The 22,345-nt window shown below is 44.5% G+C and overlaps 2 protein-coding genes across 2 annotated transcripts in view; both read left to right on the forward strand.

Moving 5' to 3' along the window:
* The window catches only part of LOC143784637 (uncharacterized), a 58,004-nt gene extending 43,600 nt beyond the window's left edge, over positions 1 to 14,404 (forward strand). The window contains exons 7-8 of the mRNA XM_077273121.1: positions 1,016 to 1,132; positions 9,737 to 14,404. Of these exons, the coding sequence (XP_077129236.1) occupies positions 1,016 to 1,132; positions 9,737 to 9,849 (230 nt within the window). The 3' untranslated portion in view covers positions 9,850 to 14,404. The remainder of the gene's footprint in view (positions 1 to 1,015; positions 1,133 to 9,736) is intronic.
* A 2,717-nt stretch (positions 14,405 to 17,121) lies between these two features.
* Positions 17,122 to 21,995, forward strand: LOC143784638 (tubulin alpha-1A chain-like). Its single transcript, XM_077273123.1, has 4 exons — positions 17,122 to 17,258; positions 20,029 to 20,251; positions 20,380 to 20,528; positions 20,718 to 21,995. The coding sequence occupies exons 1-4, from the start codon at positions 17,145 to 17,147 to the stop codon at positions 21,699 to 21,701; spliced, it is 1,470 nt and encodes a 489-aa protein (XP_077129238.1). The 5' UTR covers positions 17,122 to 17,144; the 3' UTR covers positions 21,702 to 21,995.
* Positions 21,996 to 22,345: the final 350 nt, after the last annotated feature.

A 22,345-nucleotide genomic window follows, 5' to 3' on the forward strand; every position in this document is an offset into this window, starting at 1 on the left:
TCCTGGGACAGGTACCTGTATGACAGGCAGCTTGAGCCGTTTTACAGGGTCTCTATCATGACCCGGGCTCTTCAGGTGCTGCTGCGTCTTCAGGTGTGGTGTGGGCAACTCACATACAGTTCTTAGCCCTCCGGTTCTGTCATGCGTCCTGGAGAGCGACACGACCTCGGGCTCCCGGTGCCCGGTTACTGCGTTCTGGCTCTGAGGGTGCCCGGTCACAGTTCCCCTCTGAGCCCTTTATCTCTCTCCTCTGCTCCTTCACTCAGTAGCTCCACCACATTCAACCGCTCGGGTTCTTCTTCCTTCCTGGAGCTGCAGCTCAGATCCTGGCTGCATGGCTCCGCTGTCTCCTCTGCGTCTCTCCTAGACGTCTACTCTCCTTGGTCTCCCTGGACCAACTGTCTCCTTCGGTCTCCCTGGACCAGCTGTCTAACGCCTCCACCAGACCAGGATACATATATCTAAGGGATGCTCCCCAGAATCCGGGTTCAGAGCTCCCCCTTCTGGCCTGGATTTGGAATGTGTTGTGTATGGGTGCCTTACCTGGTAAAAAGGATCCCCCTTGCCTCCAAGCATAATATTACCCTCCCCGAAAGGAAGGCAATATCACTGTAACAACTGGCCACCTGGGGTGTTACAAGTCCCCTTCCCATTATTTTTAGAAATGCAGAGAATAAACCATGGTTACCAGCAACAATTTAAGGGAGTGTGCCCACACTGACAGTATAAACTAAGTGCACAGCCTTGTAAGGGATATCGCCTAATTACCCCGAAAGCGATCTTATCCCTGCCCTCATTTTGCAGAAGCTGAAGTTAAATCATATATAGTATGCTAATTAGGTGCTTGGTGCAAACTGGGTGTGTCCAAGAGGCTTAATGTACCGCTCTGCCCACTGGTTGATGGTGCTTACTTGCCTTATAGCGAGCACTATCTGAAGAGCAAGTCAACTTAAAGGTTCTACATGTTACATAAGAAAAAAAAAACAAATATAATGCATTAATGTTTTCTCCACAGTTTCACCAACTATGCAAAATGGTGCAGATCTCGATCAAGGACCTCTGGGCTTTCTGGAAGTTACACAAGGACCTCCTAGCTCTCTGGGTGTTACACAAGGACCTCAGACCTGTTTGTGTAAGTTTCATTTAGGAATGAAATAATTACATTGTATCTTTGTTCTTCCAAATTCAGTCATTGTAGTGTGTGGACCAGGGCCGGACTGGCCATCGGGCAGTTCTGGCAAATGCCAGAAGGGCCGATGGCAGTAGTGGGCCGCTCGATTGTGCCGCTGTCGGCACACTCCCCACGCTGTCGCGGCACACTCCCGGCCCCACATTCAACTATACCGGCGTCATAGACACCGGTACAGTTGAATGCAATGATGGAGGAGAGAGCGTCCGCTGACGCCCCCTCTCCCATCATTCCCCGCTCTGCCTGCCGCTGACACTGCGGGTGCGCGATGACGTCATATCATCGCGCACCTGCTGTGTGACCGGGCGGGCAGACTGCATCTGCTGAGACCGGAGCAGCGCGGGGCACGAGGAGAGAGGTGAGTAGTGTGTTTGTTTGTTTTTTATCAATGATTGATGACTGGATTGTGGAGCTGGGGGGGGCTGCCTGCCTGCCTGCATGCATGCATGCATTACATTCTGTGGGGGCTGCCTGCCTGCATTACATTCTGTGGGGGCTGCCTGCCTGCATTACATTCTATGGGGGCTGCCTGCATGCATTACATTCTGTGGGGGCTGCCTGCCTGCATTACATTCTGTGGGGCTGCCTGCCTGCATTACATTCTATGGGGGCTGCCTGCATGCATTACATTCTGTGGGGGCTGCCTGCCTGCATTACATTCTGTGGGGGCTGCCTGCCTGCATTACATTCTATGGGGGCTGCCTGCCTGCATTACATTCTGTGGGGGCTGCCTGCCTGCATTACATTCTATGGGGGCTGCCTGCCTGCATTACATTCTATGGGGGCTGCCTGCCTGCATTACATTCTATGGGGCCTGCCTGCCTGCATTACATTCTGTGGGGGCTGCCTGCCTGCATTACATTCTATGGGGGCTGCCTGCCTGCATTACATTCTATGGGGGCTGCCTGCCTGCATTACATTCTGTGGGGGCTGCCTGCCTGCATTACATTCTATGGGGCCTGCCTGCATGCATTACATTCTGTGGGGGCTGCCTGCCTGCATTACATTCTATGGGGGCTGCCTGCATGCATTATATCCTATGGGGGCTGCCTGCCTGCATTACATTCTATGGGGGCTGTGCTGCATTATATTGTATGGTGGCTGCCTGCATTACATTCTGTGGGGGCTGCCTGCCTGCATTACATTCTATGGGGGCTGCCTGCCTGCATTACATTCTATGGGGGCTGCCTGCCTGCATTACATTCTGTGGGGCTGCCTGCCTGCATTACATTCTATGGGGCCTGCCTGCATGCATTACATTCTGTGGGGGCTGCCTGCCTGCATTACATTCTATGGGGGCTGCCTGCATGCATTATATCCTATGGGGGCTGCCTGCCTGCATTACATTCTATGGGGGCTGTGCTGCATTATATTGTATGGTGGCTGCCTGCATTACATTCTATGGGGGCTGGCTGCATTCCTTTCCATGGGCCTGTGCTGCATTATATTCTATGGGGCTGGCTGCATTCCATTCCATGGGCCTGTGCTGCATTATATTCTATGGGGCTGGCTGCATTCCATTCCATGGGCCTGTGCTGCATTATATTCTATGGGGCTGGCTGCATTCCATTCTATGGGCCTGTGCTGCATTATATTCTATGGGGCTGTGCTGCATTACATTCTATGGGGCTGTGCTGCATTACATTCTATGGGGCTGTGCTGCATTACATTCTATGGGGGCTGCCTGCATTACATTCTATGGGGGCTGTGTTGTGAACTGTATTTCTTGGCTCCCTCTTGTGATCACTAGCGGTATGACACTTGGATTGTCTTTCTCTAGGTTGGTTCCCACCTGGTTCGTTAGGCCTTGGGTGTTCCTATTTAGACTTCCTGGAAACTCAGTCTTGTGCCTGGAATCGATGTAGTCAGTCTATGTCTGTTTGCTCCTGACTCCTGGTCTCCTGCTTTTTGCAAGATAAGCTAAGTCCTGCTTTCTTATTTTTGTTTATTCGCATTTCTGCTATTTTGTTCCAGCTTGATACAATGTGATTCCTGATTTTTTGCTGGAAGCTCTAGGGGGCTGATATTCTCCCCCCACACCGTTAGTCGGTGCGGGGGTTCTTGGATATTCAGCGTGGATATTTTTGTAGGGTTTTTGCTGACCGCATAAGTCCTCTTCCTATTTTCTGCTATTAATTAGTGGGCCTCTCTTTGCTAAATCTAGTTCATACTTACGTTTGTCTTTTCTTCTTACCTCACCGTTATTATTTGTTGGGGGCTTGTATCATTACTTTATGGGTCCTTTCTCTTGAGGCAAGTGAGGTCTTATTTTCTCTGAAAGGGTTAGTTAGTTCTCCGGCTGGTGCGAGACGTCTAGAATCAACGTAGGTACGTTCCCCGGCCACTTTTAGTTGTTGTGCTAGGATCAGGTATACGGTCAGCCAAGTTACCACCTCCCTATGAGCTGGTTTTTGTGTTTGCGGACTTAGCTGGAACTTCTGAGATCCTCTACCACTAGGATCATAACAGTATTCCAGGCCTAAAAAAGGAATATTTAATGCATTGCAGAAGCGGGATTAAAAGAAAAGAAGTTCTGAGTTTTTTGTTTTTTTTTCTTCCCCTTTTTCCTCTGAGTGGCTTGAAGCTCTGCTGCAGACATGAATGTTCAGACTCTGATTACTAGTGTGGATCAGCTTGCTGCACGAGTGCAGGGCATTCAGGATTTTGTTACTAGTAGTCCTATGTCAGAGCCTAAGATACCTATTCCTGAGCTTTTCTCTGGTGATCGATTTAAATTTGGGAATTTTAGGAATAATTGTAAATTGTTTCTATCTTTGAGACCGCATTCGTCTGGAGACTTAGCTCAGCAAGTTAAAATTGTTATCTCTTTCTTGCGTGGCGACCCTCAGGATTGGGCTTTTTCATTGGCGCCAGGAGATCCGGCATTGGCGAATATTGATGCGTTTTTTCTGGCGCTCGGATTGCTTTATGAGGAGCCCAATCTTGAAATTCAGGCAGAAAAAGCGTTGCTGGCTATCTCTCAGGGCCAGGATGAGGCTGAAGTGTATTGCCAAAAATTTCGGAAATGGTCCGTGCTTACTCAATGGAATGAGTGTGCCCTGGCCGCAAATTTCAGAAATGGCCTTTCTGAAGCCATTAAGAATGTGATGGTGGGTTTCCCCATTCCTACAAGTCTGAGTGATTCTATGGCTCTGGCCATTCAGATAGATCGGCGTTTGCGGGAGCGCAAATCTGCTAACCCTCTGGCAGTGTTGTCTGAACGGACGCCTGACTCAATGCTATGTGATAGAATTCAGACTAGAACTGAACGACAAAATCATAGACGTCAGAATGGGTTGTGTTTTTACTGTGGTGATTCTACACGTTATCTCAGCATGCTCTAAACGCCTAACAAAGATGGTTAGTCCTGTCGCCATTGGTAATTTGCATCCTAAGTTTATTTTGTCTGTAACTCTAATTTGCTCATTGTCTTCCTACCCTGTTATGGCATTTGTGGATTCAGGTGCTGCCCTGAGTCTTATGGACTTATCGTTTGCCAGGCGCTGTGATTTTGTCCTGGAGCCTTTAAAAAATCCTATTCCTCTTAAAGGAATTGATGCTACGCCATTGGCGGAGAATAAACCGCAGTATTGGACACAAGTGACCATGTGCATGACTCCTGAACATCGGGAGGTGATTCGTTTTCTTGTTCTGCATAAAATGCATGATTTGGTCGTTTTAGGTCTGCCATGGTTACAGACCCATAATCCAGTTTTGGATTGGAAGGCAATGTCTGTGTCAAGTTGGGGTTGTCAGGGAATTCATTGCGATTCCCCGTCGGTGTCTATCGCTTCCTCTACTCCTTCTGAAGTTCCAGAGTATTTGTTGGACTATCAGGATGTATTCAGTGAGTCCAGGTCCAGTGCCCTTCCTCCTCATAGGGACTGTGACTGCACTATAGATTTGATTCCTGGTAGTAAATTTCCTAAGGGACGATTATTTAATCTATCTGTACCTGAGCATGCCGCAATGCGTTCTTATATAAAGGAGTCTTTGGAGAAAGGACATATTCGTCCATCCTCTTCCCCTCTTGGTGCGGGATTCTTTTTTGTAGCCAAGAAAGACGGGTCTTTGAGACCTTGTATAGACTATCGGCTTCTGAATAAAATCACGGTCAAATTTCAGTATCCTTTGCCACTATTGTCGGACTTGTTTGCTCGGATTAAGGGTGCCAAGTGGTTCACCAAGATAGATCTTCGTGGTGCGTACAACCTTGTGCGCATTAAGCAGGGAGATGAATGGAAAACTGCGTTCAATACGCCCGAAGGTCATTTTGAGTACTTGGTGATGCCTTTTGGGCTCTCTAATGCTCCTTCAGTGTTTCAGTCCTTTATGCATGACATCTTCCGGAAGTATCTAGATAAATTTATGATTGTTTATCTGGATGATATTCTGTTTTTTTCTGATGATTGGGATTCTCATGTAGAGCAGGTCAGGATGGTGTTTCAGGTTTTGCGTGATAATGCTTTGTTTGTGAAGGGCTCAAAGTGTCTCTTTGGAGTGCAGAAGGTTTCCTTTCTGGGTTTCATTTTCTCCCTTTCTACAGTGGAGATGGACCCAGTTAAGGTCCGAGCTATTCATGATTGGACTCAACCCACGTCTGTTAAGAGTCTACAGAAGTTCTTGGGTTTTGCTAATTTCTACCGTCGTTTTATTGCTAATTTCTCTAGCGTTGTTAAACCTTTGACGGATATGACCAAGAAGGGTTCGGATGTGGCTAATTGGGCTCCGGCAGCCGTGGAGGCTTTCCGGGAGCTGAAGCGCCGGTTTACTTCGGCGCCTGTTTTGTGCCAGCCTGATGTCTCACTTCCCTTTCAGGTTGAAGTGGACGCTTCTGAGATCGGTGCAGGGGCTGTTTTGTCGCAGAAAGGCTCTGGTTGCTCTGTGATGAGACCTTGTGCTTTTTTTTCTAGGAAATTTTCGCCTGCTGAGCGGAACTATGATGTTGGTAATCGGGAGTTGTTGGCCATGAAGTGGGCATTTGAGGAGTGGCGTCATTGGCTCGAGGGAGCTAAGCATCGTGTGGTGGTCTTGACTGATCACAAAAATTTGATGTATCTCGAGTCTGCTAAGCGCCTGAATCCTAGACAGGCTCGTTGGTCGTTGTTTTTCTCCCGTTTTGACTTTGTGGTCTCGTACCTGCCTGGTTCGGAGAATGTGAAGGCTGATGCTCTTTCTAGGAGTTTTGTGCCTGACTCTCCGGGAGTCTCAGAGCCAGCTGGTATTCTTAAAGAGGGAGTAATCTTGTCGGCCATTTCTCCTGATTTGCGACGTGTGTTGCAGAGATTTCAGGCTGGTAGACCTGACCCTTGCCCACCTGATAGACTGTTTGTTCCTGATAAATGGACCAGCAGAGTTATCTCCGAGGTTCATTCCTCAGTGCTGGCAGGGCATCCTGGGATTTTTGGTACCAGAGATTTGGTAGCTAGGTCCTTTTGGTGGCCTTCCTTGTCACGGGATGTGCGTTCTTTTGTGCAGTCCTGTGGGATTTGTGCTCGGGCTAAGCCTTGCTGTTCTCGTGCCAGTGGGTTGCTTTTGCCCTTGCCCGTCCCGAAGAGGCCCTGGACGCACATTTCCATGGATTTAATTTCAGATCTTCCGGTGTCGCAGGGAATGTCTGTCATCTGGGTGGTGTGTGATCGCTTTTCCAAGATGGTCCATTTGGTGCCCTTGCCTAAGTTGCCTTCCTCTTCCGATCTGGTTCCTTTGTTCTTTCAGAATGTGGTTCGTTTGCATGGCATTCCTGAGAATATCGTGTCTGACAGAGGATCCCAGTTTGTGTCCAGGTTCTGGCGATCTTTTTGTGCTAAAATGGGCATTGATTTGTCGTTTTCATCTGCCTTTCATCCTCAGACTAATGGCCAAACGGAGCGAACCAATCAGACGCTGGAGGCTTATTTGAGATGTTTTGTTTCTGCGGATCAGGATGATTGGGTGACCTTCTTGCCATTGGCTGAGTTTGCCCTCAATAATCGGGCTAGTTCCGCTACTTTGGTTTCGCCATTTTTCTGCAACTCTGGTTTTCATCCTCGTTTCTCCTCGGGTCATGTTGAATCTTCTGACTGTCCTGGGGTAGATTCCGTGGTGGATAGGTTGCTGCGGATTTGGAATCATGTGGTGGACAACTTTAAATTGTCACAGGAGAAGGCTCAGCGTTTTGCCAACCGCCGCCGCGGTGTGGGTCCCCGACTTCGTGTTGGGGATTTGGTTTGGTTGTCTTCTCGGTATGTCCTTCTGAAGATTTCCTCTCCTAAGTTTAAGCCTCGCTTTATTGGTCCTTATAAAATTTTGGAAGTCCTTAATCCGGTGTCTTTTCGTTTGGATCTTCCGGTGTCGTTTGCCATTCACAATGTGTTCCATAGGTCTTTGTTGCGGCGGTACGTTGTGCCTGTGGTTCCTGCTGTTGACCCTCCTGCTCCGGTCTTGGTTGAGGGCGAGTTGGAGTACGTGGTGGAGAAGATCTTGGATTCTCGTCTCTCTAGACGGAGGCTTCAGTATCTGGTCAAATGGAAGAGCTATGGTCAGGAGGATAATTCCTGGGTGGTCGCCTCGGATGTTCATGCGGCCGATTTGGTTCGTGCCTTTCACGCTGCTCATCCTGATCGCCCTGGTGGTCTTGGTGAGGGTTCGGTGTCCCCTCCTTAAAGGGGGGGTACTGTTGTGAACTGTATTTCTTGGCTCCCTCTTGTGATCACTAGCGGTATGACACTTGGATTGTCTTTCTCTAGGTTGGTACCCACCTGGTTCGTTAGGCCTTGGGTGTTCCTATTTAGACTTCCTGGAAACTCAGTCTTGTGCCTGGAATCGATGTAGTCAGTCTATGTCTGTTTGCTCCTGACTCCTGGTCTCCTGCTTTTTGCAAGATAAGCTAAGTCCTGCTTTCTTATTTTTGTTTATTCGCATTTCTGCTATTTTGTTCCAGCTTGATACAATGTGATTCCTGATTTTTTGCTGGAAGCTCTAGGGGGCTGATATTCTCCCCCCACACCGTTAGTCGGTGCGGGGGTTCTTGGATATTCAGCGTGGATATTTTTGTAGGGTTTTTGCTGACCGCATAAGTCCTCTTCCTATTTTCTGCTATTAATTAGTGGGCCTCTCTTTGCTAAATCTAGTTCATACTTACGTTTGTCTTTTCTTCTTACCTCACCGTTATTATTTGTTGGGGGCTTGTATCATTACTTTATGGGTCCTTTCTCTTGAGGCAAGTGAGGTCTTATTTTCTCTGAAAGGGTTAGTTAGTTCTCCGGCTGGTGCGAGACGTCTAGAATCAACGTAGGTACGTTCCCCGGCCACTTTTAGTTGTTGTGCTAGGATCAGGTATACGGTCAGCCAAGTTACCACCTCCCTATGAGCTGGTTTTTGTGTTTGCGGACTTAGCTGGAACTTCTGAGATCCTCTACCACTAAGATCATAACAGGGCTGCCTGCATTACATTCTATGGGGGCTGTGCTGCATTATATTGTATGGTGGCTGCCTGCATTACATTCTATGGGGGCTGGCTGCATTCCATTCCATGGGCCTGTGCTGCATTATATTCTATGGGGCTGGCTGCATTCCATTCCATGGGCCTGTGCTGCATTATATTCTATGGGGCTGGCTGCATTCCATTCTATGGGCCTGTGCTGCATTATATTCTATGGGGCTGGCTGCATTACATTCTATGGGGGCTGTGCTGCATTATATTGTATGGTGGCTGCCTGCATTACATTCTATGGGGGCTGGCTGCATTCCATTCCATGGGCATGTGCTGCATTATATTCTATGGGGCTGGCTGCATTACATTACATTCTATGGGGCTGTGCTGCATTAAATTCTATGAGGCTGGCTGCATTACATTCTATGGGGGCTGTGCTGCATTAAATTCTATGGAGCTGTTCTGTATTACATTCTATGGGGCTGGCTGCATTACATTCTATGGGGGCTGTGCTGCATTACATTCTATGGGGGCTGTGCTGTATTACATTCTATGGGGGCTGTGCTGTATTACATTCTATGGGGGCTGTGCTGTATTACAGTCTATGGGGGCTGTGCTGTATTACAGTCTATGGGGGCTGTGCTGTATTACAGTCTATGGGGGCTGAGCTGTAATGCTGGATACAGCTGTAATTATATGTTATATAGTCGTGTTACACTCCCCTCACTTCTTGTAGCCTACAAGTGTACAAAGATATTATACAGTCACCATGTGACAAGTGGGCCTGTGTGACTTCAAATGCCAGGGCTGAATTTTAGTCCCAGTCCGGCCCTGCCACAAAATCAAACAAAAGCACATAACTTTGCTTTAATTTGCATTTTACCAATGATCGATTGTTGTGGTCAAGTGCAATAAGTAAAATGAAAATTATTTTGGAAATATAAAATTTTTGCAATCTGCTGGTGTTCACATGGTGGCAGAAAAAAAATTAGTTTACAAAACAACTGAACAGATGCTACAGGAAACATAATAGAAATACATTTATTATATTTTAAGCAGTCATAATGTATCTGCATGATCATAAATATGAGTTTCCACCTTTTACCTATTTTTTTTTTGTTTTTTTTTAACAGATGATGAGTCTCTTATTAATCAGACACTGAGGATCCAAATTAACTTTATGTCGCAATTAAAGGCTTTGGTAACAGAGGCAGAGGCGCAACTGATTGCCCTTCAAAATGAATAATTCTTTTATATATCCTTTTATGTTAAATTGTTAAATTTGTACAGATTGGAGGAAAATAGGTAATTGAAAGCTATCTCAGTTGTACTCAGAGGATAAGAATTTCCAGGACTACAAGACGAATTTGACCTCCCTTTGTCTCATAGATTTACTTATCTCAGGTTTTGTGGTCCCTTCTTTCGCCTTACCAACTTACCGTATATACTCGAGTATAAGCCGAGATGTTTCAGCCCATTTTTTTAGGCTGAAAGTGCCCCTCTCGGCTTATACTCGAGTAATTGCCCCAGGGGTTCGGCGTGGGGGAGGGGGAGCGGCAGCTGTCCTTCATACTCACCTGCTCCCGGAGCGTCTCTGCATGTCCCTGCTTCTCCGGCACCCGCAGCTCTTACTGTGTTCAGTGGTCACGTGGTGTGGCTCATTAAAGTAATGAATATGGACGCGACTCCACTCCCATAGGGGTGGAGTTGCATATTCATTACTTTAATGAGCGGTACCAGTGACCGCTGAACACAGGAACAAGCTGCCGGTGCCATTGCATCGGAGAAGCAGCCAGGAGGGTGAGTATAACAGGGAGGGTGAGCCATGCGACATTCACCTGTCCCCGTTCCATCGCCACGTGCCGCTCCGTCTTCCGCGTCCTCTGGCTGTGACATTCAGGTCAGAGGGTGCGATGACGTGTTTAGTGTGCGGTGGAACGGGGACAGGTGAATATCGCAAGTGTCCCCGCCTGCTCAGGACAAGAGGTGAGTATGTCATTTTATTTTTAATCGCAGCAGCATTATATGGGGCAAATGTTTCTTTGGAGCATTTTATGGAGCCATAATCAACCTTTGTGCAGCATTATACACTGTATGTAGCATTATATGGGGCGTATTTTGTATGGAGCATCTCATGGGGCCCATCATGAACTGTATGGAGCATTATATGGGGCTCCTGATTCAATATAGATATTCAAAAACACTTAACCTACTGATGTCTCAATTAATTTTACTTTTATTGGTATCTATTTTTATTTTTGAAATTTACCAGTAGCTGCTGCATTTTCCACCCTAGGCTTATACTGGAGTCATTAAGTTTTCCCAGTTTTTTGTGGCAAAATTAGGGGTCTCGGCTTATACTCGAGTATATACAGTATTTTTTAAATTAATCCACAGCCAAACTGATTACCACTTTTTAATTAGTGCTTCTTCAAAAGTTTCTGGAATCAGCAGTTTTCCCTCTATGTGGAAAAATTAAGGAGTGATGTGGGTCAACTCTGTGAAGAGGAATGGGACGGGGCAGCAGGCACAACCATTGCAATAATGAGCGTCCATACATCTGTTTACATTACATAGAGCAGGGTGCATATTATGGTTGCATCCTGAGGAAGACGTTGGATAACTTCGAAACGCGTAGATAATAAAACCGCATAGTTCTTCATCCTGTGTATTCTGGTTTCATCTGTGGAACTTTACAAGCAGCCCAGAAAAACAACCTACACAGCCAATTTGACTATTATCTTGGTTTTTAACTTGTGACTTGCAGCAGTTGGTTCAAATTGCTTAGAAAGTGTTGTATTTTTCACAACTTTACCATTGGATAAATCCTATTGCGCTCTTTTGCTCCCTCGTCTCCTCCTGGTACTTGCTTGTTTTTTGCATTACTTTTGAAAGATACCAATCACTTTACTATATTATTTACTGGTAAAGGGAAAAAAAGCTACAAATGCAATGAAATGGTGAACAAATGCAATTCCGTAATTGTTTTTTTTTGTTTTTACGATGTTCATTGTGCGATAAAAATAACCTGGTTAAATACATAGGTGTTACCCTGGCCTCTTCCTACGGTAACCTATATTGCACCAACTTTCCGCCACTTTTTAGTGACTTAAGGAGACTAATGGAAAAAGGAAACCGCTCTCGCTCTCTTTAATAGCCCGAATTACTATAATTAAAATGTCTCTCCTTCCTAAGTTACTTTACTTTTTTTACACCTTTCCGGTTAAAGTCCCCAAGAGTGAACTTAAGTCCCTCCAAGCAGCCATGATGAGGTTCATTTGGAATGATAAGTGTCACCGGATCTCCAAGCGTGTCCTTGTCCCTCATAAATTCCAAGGGGGCCTCTCAGCCCCGGACATTATTAAATACTACCGGGCAGCACATTTACGTAGGATTCCTTCGTGGGCTTCATTATGGGCAAACAACAAACGGACAGAAATAGAAAAATTATGGCTAGCGACAATTCATCCGAATTCGCTATTATGGTCATCTAGGACCTTTAGAATGCCGATGTCTTTGCTGGGTCCAATGTAGTTCACGAGGGAGATATGGCTTTCTTGTATGAAGTGGTTCAGTTTGGCCTCCGCTAACTCGCCAATGATCTCATTCATATTCCAACCCTTGTTACCAAATAGTAATGATCATGCGATGGTTCACCTGTGGACCTCTGCAGGATTATTTAGGTTTGTGGACCTAGTAGACGGGGACACGTTGGAGCATCTCACGTTTGATACTGTCAAGTCCAAGTTTGCCATCTCTAATAAAGAGTTCTTCCAGGATTTGCAGATTAAGCACTTTGCTTCCTCGCTTTATGGAGTACCAAAGGTCTCTTTACCGACTGACTTCGAGAGGATTTGCAGAAGGGGCCATAGACTAAGGGACTAATCTCAGAAATATATAAGAACTTAGGTTTTCCTCAGAAAAGCCAACAACTAAAACATCCCTACATGAGCAGATGGGAGTCTATTCTGGAAAGGTGGATATCACCTCAAAGTTGGCAGGTTATGTGGGAAAAAGCTGCTAAGTCCTCCATTTGCACTCTTTATGAAGAAAATTAGTATAAATTACTGATCTGGTATCCACAGATTGAACCCTCTACTCTCAAATCTACGCTGGCGTTGTGGTTCTGAGGTGGGAACCCAATACCATAATTTTTGGTCTTGTCCAGTGATCACAGGTTTTTGGGACAAAGTGAGAGTATTAATTAGCAGGGTTCTCTTTGTCGAGGTGGGGCTTGACCTGTTTATATATTTGTTAAATATTTCCCCCAAGGGGATGGGAAAAAACTCAGCCAAGCTGTTATTACACATCCTTACAGCAGCGAAGTGTTTGATCGCCCTTCACTGGAAGCAGACATCTCCTCCTTCCCATCAGCAGTTATTGCATAGAATAAATTACATTTGTAGGATGGGAATATATTTTAGGAGCGAGAGGGGATGGATTTGACTCCGTCCGGACCCCTTGGGATTACTACTGGGCTCAGAGAAATGGTTAGGCTTGTCTTGACCACTTACTACTGTTTGGAACCTGCATCCCTCCCTTTCCTTACCTTATGGGTGTGGGTCCTATCCTTTTGTCCATCTATGTGAGGTGCATAAATACACAATATCCAAGATAATTTTCTTCTGTCATTTTTCTGTATATTGATGGATGATTCTACCTAGTGTTTGATTTGGGTGTATGGGTACCTAGATTGACTTGGAAAAATTTGTAGTCAATGCTTTATATCATAACTATATTATATCTCACATTACTTTGTCGTTGTAACCTTTCTAATGTTCTATTTTTCCATTTTTTATATGATGATTTTGAATGTAAGGCTAGGTTCACATTGCGTTAGTGGGTGATCGCTAACGGACAGCGTTGCACGGCGAAAATGTCGCAATTAACGCCGTGCAATGGGTCCGTTAGCGCACCCATTGACAGCAATGTTGTTTCAGCCTGAAGCGCATCGCTAGCGCGTGCCTTTTTAGGCTCGCGCTAGCGATGTGCCGTTCTTTTGTAGCACGCCTCGGACGCTGCTTGCAGCGTCCGCGGTGCGCCCGAGGTCCGTTCCCCGCTCTCGCAGATCGGGGATCTGCGAGAGCGGGGACGTTAGCGCGACCCCTAAACGCGGCCCCTGCAAATACGTTGCGTTAGCGCAATCCGCTAGCACTAGCGCTAAACGGATTGCCCTAACGCAATGTGAACCTAGCCTAATTGTTTGTCGGGACTCACGTCCTTTTGTTAAAAATTTGTAAAACTTTAATAAAAATGTACAGTTTAAAAGAAAATTACCTGGTAACATGATTCACCAGATGAGTACAATTATTGTAATATAATAATTGTGTAGTATTTTTTTTTAATGGAATTATGTCACCATTTTTTTTAGATCCATAAAGTGTTTATTTTTTTTATTGATGGAGCTGTGCGAGGACTTGTTGTTTTTTTTTGTTAGTGAAATTTGTATTGAAACCTATTGATATTATATTCTATGTCGGGAAGGGGTTAATAAGTTTATCTGGCTCTTGTTGTTCTTTATTTATAGCAGGAAATTTCTGTAAATGTGATAGCCAGAACATATTGTCTATCCATAGCGGAGTAATTGTATGGTATTGTATGGAAGATTCCTTGAAGGACTTGAGCAGCGATCGGCTCTGCTAACATTCCAGCTACCAATATTCTGCAAATTCTCTCTATTAAGCTGCATACAATTGTATTTTCTTAAACCTGTGAAACAAATGTAAATTGTAACAGATATTCTATAAGATTTGAGCGTACATTGTCACTTATACTTCTGCTGTTTTTGAATAAAGTTTTATGTTTAAATAAAAAATGTTGCATTTGTTGCCACAAGTATATTTTTTCACTACCTGCATATTCTTTGTAGTGTGTCCATTTTTCTATGGGTGTAGTAGTTTAGAATTTGTAGGGATACAACAGGCAAAACATTTCATGACATATCTTTGATTTTGGTGGCTCCCACTGCTGAATGCATCTTTAGTATGACATGGCATGTATTTGAGTGGGAGGGCCGGCTCACGGAAGGATCGTTTGTTGGTCACATCTGTATCAAACATTCATATAAGTGAAAACAGGTGGTTTTAGAACGATTGTTTGTTGGTTGCCTGAGTGACACATTTACATTCCACCTGTGCAGATCATCAGTTGAAAGAATGCAACACACCCTACAGGGTTTTTAAAATGAATGATCATTCATAGTTGTTCAACGAGCTGCCCGACGATCATTCATTATGGTGGAAATTGGCAGGGCCGACTCCAGGTTTTCGTGGGCCAAAGAGTCTCAGTGGGTCCCTTTAACACATAGCACAATTCATGATGCACAGATACAGCAAAGAAATATAGGTGTAGTACAGAACAATTCCAAAGATTTCACTTCTTACATTACATGAGTGATATCTATTGTAAATTCTACAACAGGTCAGAAGCCGGACAGTATAGTCCTCCATACAGTGTTATGGGCATCACATAGTCCTCCATACAGAATAATGAGCCCCATATATAGCTGGATACATAATGGGTCCCATATAATGTTCCATATAGTACATGATGGGCTCCATATATTGCTCCATGTGTAATGGGCCCCATATAATGCTCCATACCGTATAGGATGGGTCCCATAGAGTGTAATGAGCTCCATATATTGCTCCATACAGTATAATAAGTCCCATATAATGTTCCATACAGTATATGATGGACTCCATATATTGCTCCATACAGAATGACCCCATATAATGCTCCATACAGAATAGGCCCCATATAATGCTCCATATATAATGGGCCCAAAAACTACACATGTCTGTCTTGTGTCATGTTACAATTTTAATGTTGAGGCTTGTGTGGTCTACATATTATATTAATCAAATAGACTCAGCAGAAAAAATACCCTGTGATGGGTGTAGAGAATAGTGTAAGGCAGGGGTGCACAACATTTTTTTGGTCCAAAGGCCAAATTGCCATATTGAATCTATTCCAAGGGCGGCAACATTTTTTAAAAGGGTAGTTACATGAATATATCACCAGAACCATCATCAGTAAATTAGTACATCACCAGAACCAAATTTGAGTATTTGAGAAAGATTTGGAGAGTTTCTGTTCCAAAAAATCAGTGTGAACACACATTAACTTAAACTGAGTTTTTCTTTGGAGCAGAAACTCTCCAAATCCTCCTCATAATCTTGGCACTTTTTTCATTTAAAATAGCCATGAAGCATGCCATGGATTGCTTTCATGTGTACAAGATCTGAACCACTGTCAGGACATGACTGCAACACTAAGACCACCACTAGTATATGAATGCAGCATCAGAACCACCATTAGTACATTAATGCAGCATCAGAACACCATTATTACATGCATGCAGCACCAGAACCACCTTCAGTATATGAATGCAGAGCCAGAACCACCGTCAGTACATGAATGCAGCATCGGAACCACTGTTAGTACATGAATGCAGCACCCAAACCCTGTCAGTGCTTAAGTGCAGAACCAAAATACTGTCAGTACATGAATGCAGAACCAGAAGCATTGTCAGTACATGAGTGTAGCGCCAGAATCACCATCAGTAATTATCCTGTACTGATCCTCAGTTACATCCTGTATTATACTCCTGAGCTGCACTCACTATTCTGATGGTGCAGTTAATGAGTACAGACATTACATTACTTATCCTGTACTGATCCTGAATTAGCTCCTATATTATACTCCACAGCTGAACTCACTATTCTGCTGGTGCAGTCACTGTGTACATATATTACATTACTGATCCTGTACTGATCCTGACTTACGGCCTGTATTATACTCCAGAGCTGCACTCACTATTCTGCTGGTGCAGTCACTGTGTACATACATTACATTACTGATCCTGAGTTACATCCTGTATTATACCCCAGAGCTGCACTCACTATTCTGCTGGTGGAGTCATTGTGTACATACATTACATTACTGATCCTGAGTTACATCCTGTATTATACTCCAGAGCTGCACTCACTATTCTGCTGGTGCAGTCACTGTGTACATACATTACATTACTTATCCTGTACTGATCCCGAGTTACCTCCTGTATTACATTCTATACTGATTCTTGTAGCGAGATGATAAGTGATGGTGGTACATGTGCCTTTTTGATGGTAAGATAACACAGTGTGGCCCTTGGTATAGTGGTTCCCCACTCAGGGCGACATGTGGCCATATTGCTGCTCTGTTTTGTATGCAGGGGTAATACTCTAGTGCATGAGGCTTTACAGTCTTTCCAGCTTAATGATGCTTGTGACTATTATGCAGATTATTCGGTTGTAATCTGATACTGACGCTGTGTTGATGACTATTGATACATTTGTTGATACTTTACAACCAGTCTGCTGTTTCTATAACTACTTCTGACACATTGTATCAAGTTCTAAAGCTTTTTCTCTTTTTCTAGACAATGACAAACCGGTATTTAGGATACATTGTAATGGTTTGATTGTTTGATTGTTTATTGCTGGGGACATTGTGTCTTGGAGACGTATCACCAGCGTTACACGGCCAGTCTTCCAATCAATGTGTCCCATTACGGGGACAGTCCTGCCTCCCACATTATATAATGAGATCACGTCTTGGCAGCCAGAGCTTCACACTCAGAGACTATACCAGGGATTACACATCTACATCATGGTGAGTGGCACACAGACACTTTGGTCTGTATCTAATAGGATTCAAACTATGTTCAAATTGCGTTTTAGACAACCATCAGTGCTTCCATCGGGCTTATGTCTGAAACCCTGGAAAATGGGATGTTTGCACCAATGGGGCCTTTGACTGTAATGATGCAGATGGATTCACTTTGTGCTATGTCGTACATCATTTTTGGCAGTATACACTTACGTTTTACGCTTTTTTTTTCCTATGGCGAAACCTGATCTCTTGGCAATAAGGAATTTGCCTCAAAAAAAGCAGGGTTTGCTTAGTTTTTGTTACTTTTTTTGCTTTGTTTTTGCCTCTTGTGCATGCCGATAAAGTTTAGTGAAAAAAGATTTTACTTCATCAGGTTTTGTTACAAAAAAACGCAGCAAAAACTGATACTTGTGTTTTTGCAGCATTTTTTGCACCACCAATAGCTTCCAAAGGGTGAAAAATGCTGAAAAAACGCTGAAAGAAGTGACATGCTGCATTCTGCAAAAACTAGGATTTAAACTAAATACTGAGGACAAAAAAAATAAGCTGTGTGTATGAGATTACACAAATCTTATACGCTTTGCTGGTACTGTAAAATGCAGCTGAAAATTTGTATAAAAACATGCATCAATAAAAGGCTGAAAAAACACAATGTGTGACCATAGCCTTATACTCCAGAGCTGCAATCACAGTCAGCAAGTTACAAGTCAGACACATCTCTAACAGTCTTCTTGAGCCCCAATAATGCAAAAGACAACATTTTTTCTATAATACTTTACAGTACCTGTTGTAAAGTCTACACTTCCAAGATTGGAAGCTCTCTTTAGCTCGGAGGACTACAGAATTGTGAATGCAGCTCTGGAGTTCAGTTCTATATTTTATCAATGTGGCAGTTAGTGATTAATACGGAGTTTCAGATACTTTGGGGCTCTTAGATCAGGACCCTTGTCTTGCCCTCCCCCCTCCATCTCCTTTTCCCTCTCCTCTTTGGCTTGACAAAGGAAACGCATGTTCACTGCAGCACAATGGTTACAAACAGGCCTTACAGGCATCAGGCTCCACGTATGAGAGCAACTTCTGCTCCACTTATAGTTGTACTCTGGCTTTAACTAGAATACCTGGGCTCCTTATGCCCATTGGACTCTGGTTTATGGTGGCAAGGTGGAGTACAATCAGAAACACTAGCAGAAGCAGACTGAAAAAGGGCCCCTATGCAAGGACAATATATGGTCCAAAACTCATCATAATGCACAGATCCACCTGCTTTGGCAGTGGTAGTGGCCCCCTGACCTCTTGGACCCCAGTACGGCTGCACAGGTTGCTCCAATGATATGACGGCCCCTCATCAGAGGTACAACCCATGCCTTATTCTGTTAATCCTTTTAAAGTTATTTCACAGAAACATTCAGTGACAATCTGCACCTTCATCCCCCTACTCCCTATTCACTATTTTCCTCTAGGTTCCTTTCTTTCCTTCCTTCAATCTGTAACTTGCTTTTTCAGAGAATCTTCTACCCACCTTGAAGATTGCAGAAATCCCTATTTATGGCCAGTGGCTCTGATGACTATGCAGAATGTCCCAAGATGCATTGCCTGTAATTTTATGGGGTACAGGGCCGGCAGTTACACCTGGAACTTAAGGGGGTACAAAAGGTCACTTTGACCTTTATGAAAGACTAATACTAATCACTGGTGATAGTTGATGGCAACTTTGTCACAGGAGCTTCATTACGCCATTGTGCATTGCGCAGACATCACAGAGGCAGGGTTGGCCATCACATCAGTCAAACGTCAAAGTAATATAGATAATTCCATGTTCTTAGTGAGAAAGACAGATGCAGACCCAAGGCACAGAAAACAGCAGTGCGGCGGCAGACTGTGCCCTGTGCAGCTGCATGCATGTCACAGGCTATAAGTAAACTGACTGTATGGAGGGGAACATATATTATCATGCAGAATCCTAAACAAGTCTAAAATGATACTAGACGTCATGATTACAAGTGACAATCCATATGGGCTTCACTGGAGATTCTATTTAAGAAGATCTCAAGATATATTGTATTCTCATAAGATAAAGTAACTGTCCTGTGATCTACCTCTGCCTTTTTTTTTTTTAAATCAGATATTTTTTTATTAACAGTAGTCAAGTTGACAAACAGACACAATTGTGTCAAAAAGGAGAATAAACATGTTTACAAAAAGTTTTTGAAACAGTCCCCCAGTCCCCCCCCCCCCTTAAAGCCTCTATAAACAAGAATAGGACAATAGCATACATTGCTTACATAATAAAGCCACATTCCTTGGAATCAGTTCCTCTCCATCCACAGTTTCCAAAGTGTTTCAAAGGTTTTCACACTTTTCCTTTTTTCATAAATACCCTTTCCATATTAATAACCATATCAGACGGTCTATAAAATTCCTGCAGAGTCGGCGGTACCTCATTCAACGAGTGCCTGGCAATTAGCTTTCGCGCAACATACAATAATCTAGCTATGGCCACTTTATGATGATTTGGAACTCGGATCTCTTCCACATATCCCAAAATATATATCACAGGATCTCTTTCACTTGCACAGCCATACGATTTTCCAATTGCTTCTCCCACATCCAACCTGTATGAATTAAATCTCGTACATTGCCATAACATGTGTAGAATCCCTGCCCCCTCAGACTGACACCTAGGACACTCGGAGGTCCTACCTCTGCCTTATAGAATTCAGATTACATATGTTGGTTCATGTTTTCACACCGGATCCTTATACGTTTATAGAGAGAATGTATCTCCGTCCACGTTGGCCAGGCTGGAGTCCAGATGGGCAATGCCTGCTGGGAGTTGTACTGCCTGGAACACGGTATCCAGCCGGATGGGCAGATGCCCAGTGACAAGACCATCGGTGGAGGAGATGATTCCTTCAATACTTTCTTCAGTGAGACGGGGGCTGGTAAACACGTCCCCCGCGCTGTGTTTGTGGACCTGGAGCCCACTGTGATCGGTGAGTACATCGGTTGATTGTCTATGACAACGAGTAGAATAGATGTCAGTGCAGATCTGAAGATATGAGAGGGGCGGTCGGTCAGTTCTTGATCTCAAATAGAAGCCTCTATTATTTCTCTCCTACAGACGAGGTGAGAACTGGAACCTACAGACAACTGTTCCATCCTGAGCAGCTCATCACCGGCAAGGAAGATGCCGCCAATAACTACGCCCGTGGCCACTACACCATTGGCAAAGAGATCATTGACCTGGTGCTGGACAGGACCCGCAAGCTGGTGAGTTCATGGAGATGTGTTCATGTATTCCGCTATATTGAACCCAAAGTAACAATACGGATAGTAGGATAAAGAGAAGACGTCTTAAGAGATAAATAATTGGGGTGGAGTTTTTAATCCTCAACGCTTTAGAGAAATGTCTTCTCTAACATTAAAGTTTAATTTTCTTTTGTGTCATTTCTCCATTAGGCGGATCAGTGCACAGGTCTCCAGGGCTTCCTCATCTTCCACAGTTTCGGTGGTGGCACTGGATCAGGCTTCACCTCCCTCTTGATGGAACGTCTCTCCGTCGACTATGGCAAGAAGTCCAAGCTGGAGTTCTCCGTCTACCCTGCCCCCCAGATCTCCACCGCTGTGGTTGAGCCATACAACTCCATCCTCACCACGCACACCACACTGGAGCACTCAGACTGCGCCTTCATGGTGGACAATGAGGCCATCTATGACATCTGCCGCAGGAACCTGGACATTGAGCGCCCGACCTACACCAACCTGAACCGTCTGATCGGTCAGATCGTGTCCTCCATCACAGCCTCTCTCAGGTTTGATGGTGCTCTGAATGTGGACTTGACAGAGTTCCAGACCAACCTGGTGCCCTACCCTCGTATCCACTTTCCACTGGCCACCTATGCCCCCGTCATCTCTGCAGAGAAAGCTTACCATGAGCAGCTCACAGTGGCTGAGATCACCAACGCTTGTTTTGAGCCGGCCAACCAGATGGTGAAATGTGACCCCAGACATGGTAAATACATGGCCTGCTGTATGCTTTATCGTGGTGATGTTGTCCCCAAGGATGTCAATGCCGCCATTGCCACCATAAAGACCAAGCGCACCATCCAGTTTGTGGACTGGTGCCCAACAGGGTTCAAAGTTGGTATCAATTACCAACCACCAACTGTGGTTCCCGGTGGAGACCTGGCCAAGGTGCAGCGCGCTGTGTGCATGCTGAGTAACACCACCGCCATTGCCGAGGCCTGGGCTCGTCTAGACCACAAGTTTGACCTCATGTACGCCAAGCGAGCCTTCGTGCACTGGTATGTGGGAGAGGGCATGGAGGAGGGAGAGTTCTCTGAGGCTCGGGAGGACATGGCCGCCCTGGAGAAGGATTACGAAGAGGTCGGCACTGACAGCGTGGAAGGAGAGGGGGAAGGAGAGGAGGGAGAAGAGTATTAAATGTTTGTGCAATCATCTATAAGTGCAATAAACAATAATTCTCTGCAGAAATATTTAGCTGAAGCTGCTACATTCTGTAATTTATAGTTTTCGTGTGTCAGTAACAATCATCACATTCACAAAGGCTTCACATAGAGGAGGTAACACAATGAATATGTCGGCGCCCACAAAGCATAAAGCCTGATATTAATAATGATATATTGTTTCTTTCCTTCCTTCATCTGGAGACTATTTCCCCTTCCCCTTGATGAGGATTATGGAAGTGGAACTGAAAATAAAGTAATTTTGAGATTATTCAAGACTGGAAAGAAATTCTTGAGTGGCGTCCATAATAAATAATCTAAACTCAAGGGTAATAGGTAACAGCAAATGAGCTGTTATATGTAAATATGTTTGTATTTGGGATTTAGGTTGCTTTTAGAGAAATGTGCCCCTCTTAACCCCAGCTCCAAACAAAATGAAATTCAAGGGTAGGCAATGAATGTTTCTGTTTAACTTTAAAAGACAATTAGAAATTAGTCTGCACAAATAAGTATCTAACAATAGTTTGTAGTGGACAAACAGCTATTGTTTGATGAAATTTGTATCATCAATTAGCAATCTGTTATCTTCTATTCAAGTTACACATAGGCACGGGAGAGAGG

The sequence above is a fragment of the Ranitomeya variabilis genome, chromosome 7, assembly GCF_051348905.1.
Source record: "Ranitomeya variabilis isolate aRanVar5 chromosome 7, aRanVar5.hap1, whole genome shotgun sequence".
NCBI lineage: Eukaryota > Metazoa > Chordata > Amphibia > Anura > Dendrobatidae > Ranitomeya > Ranitomeya variabilis.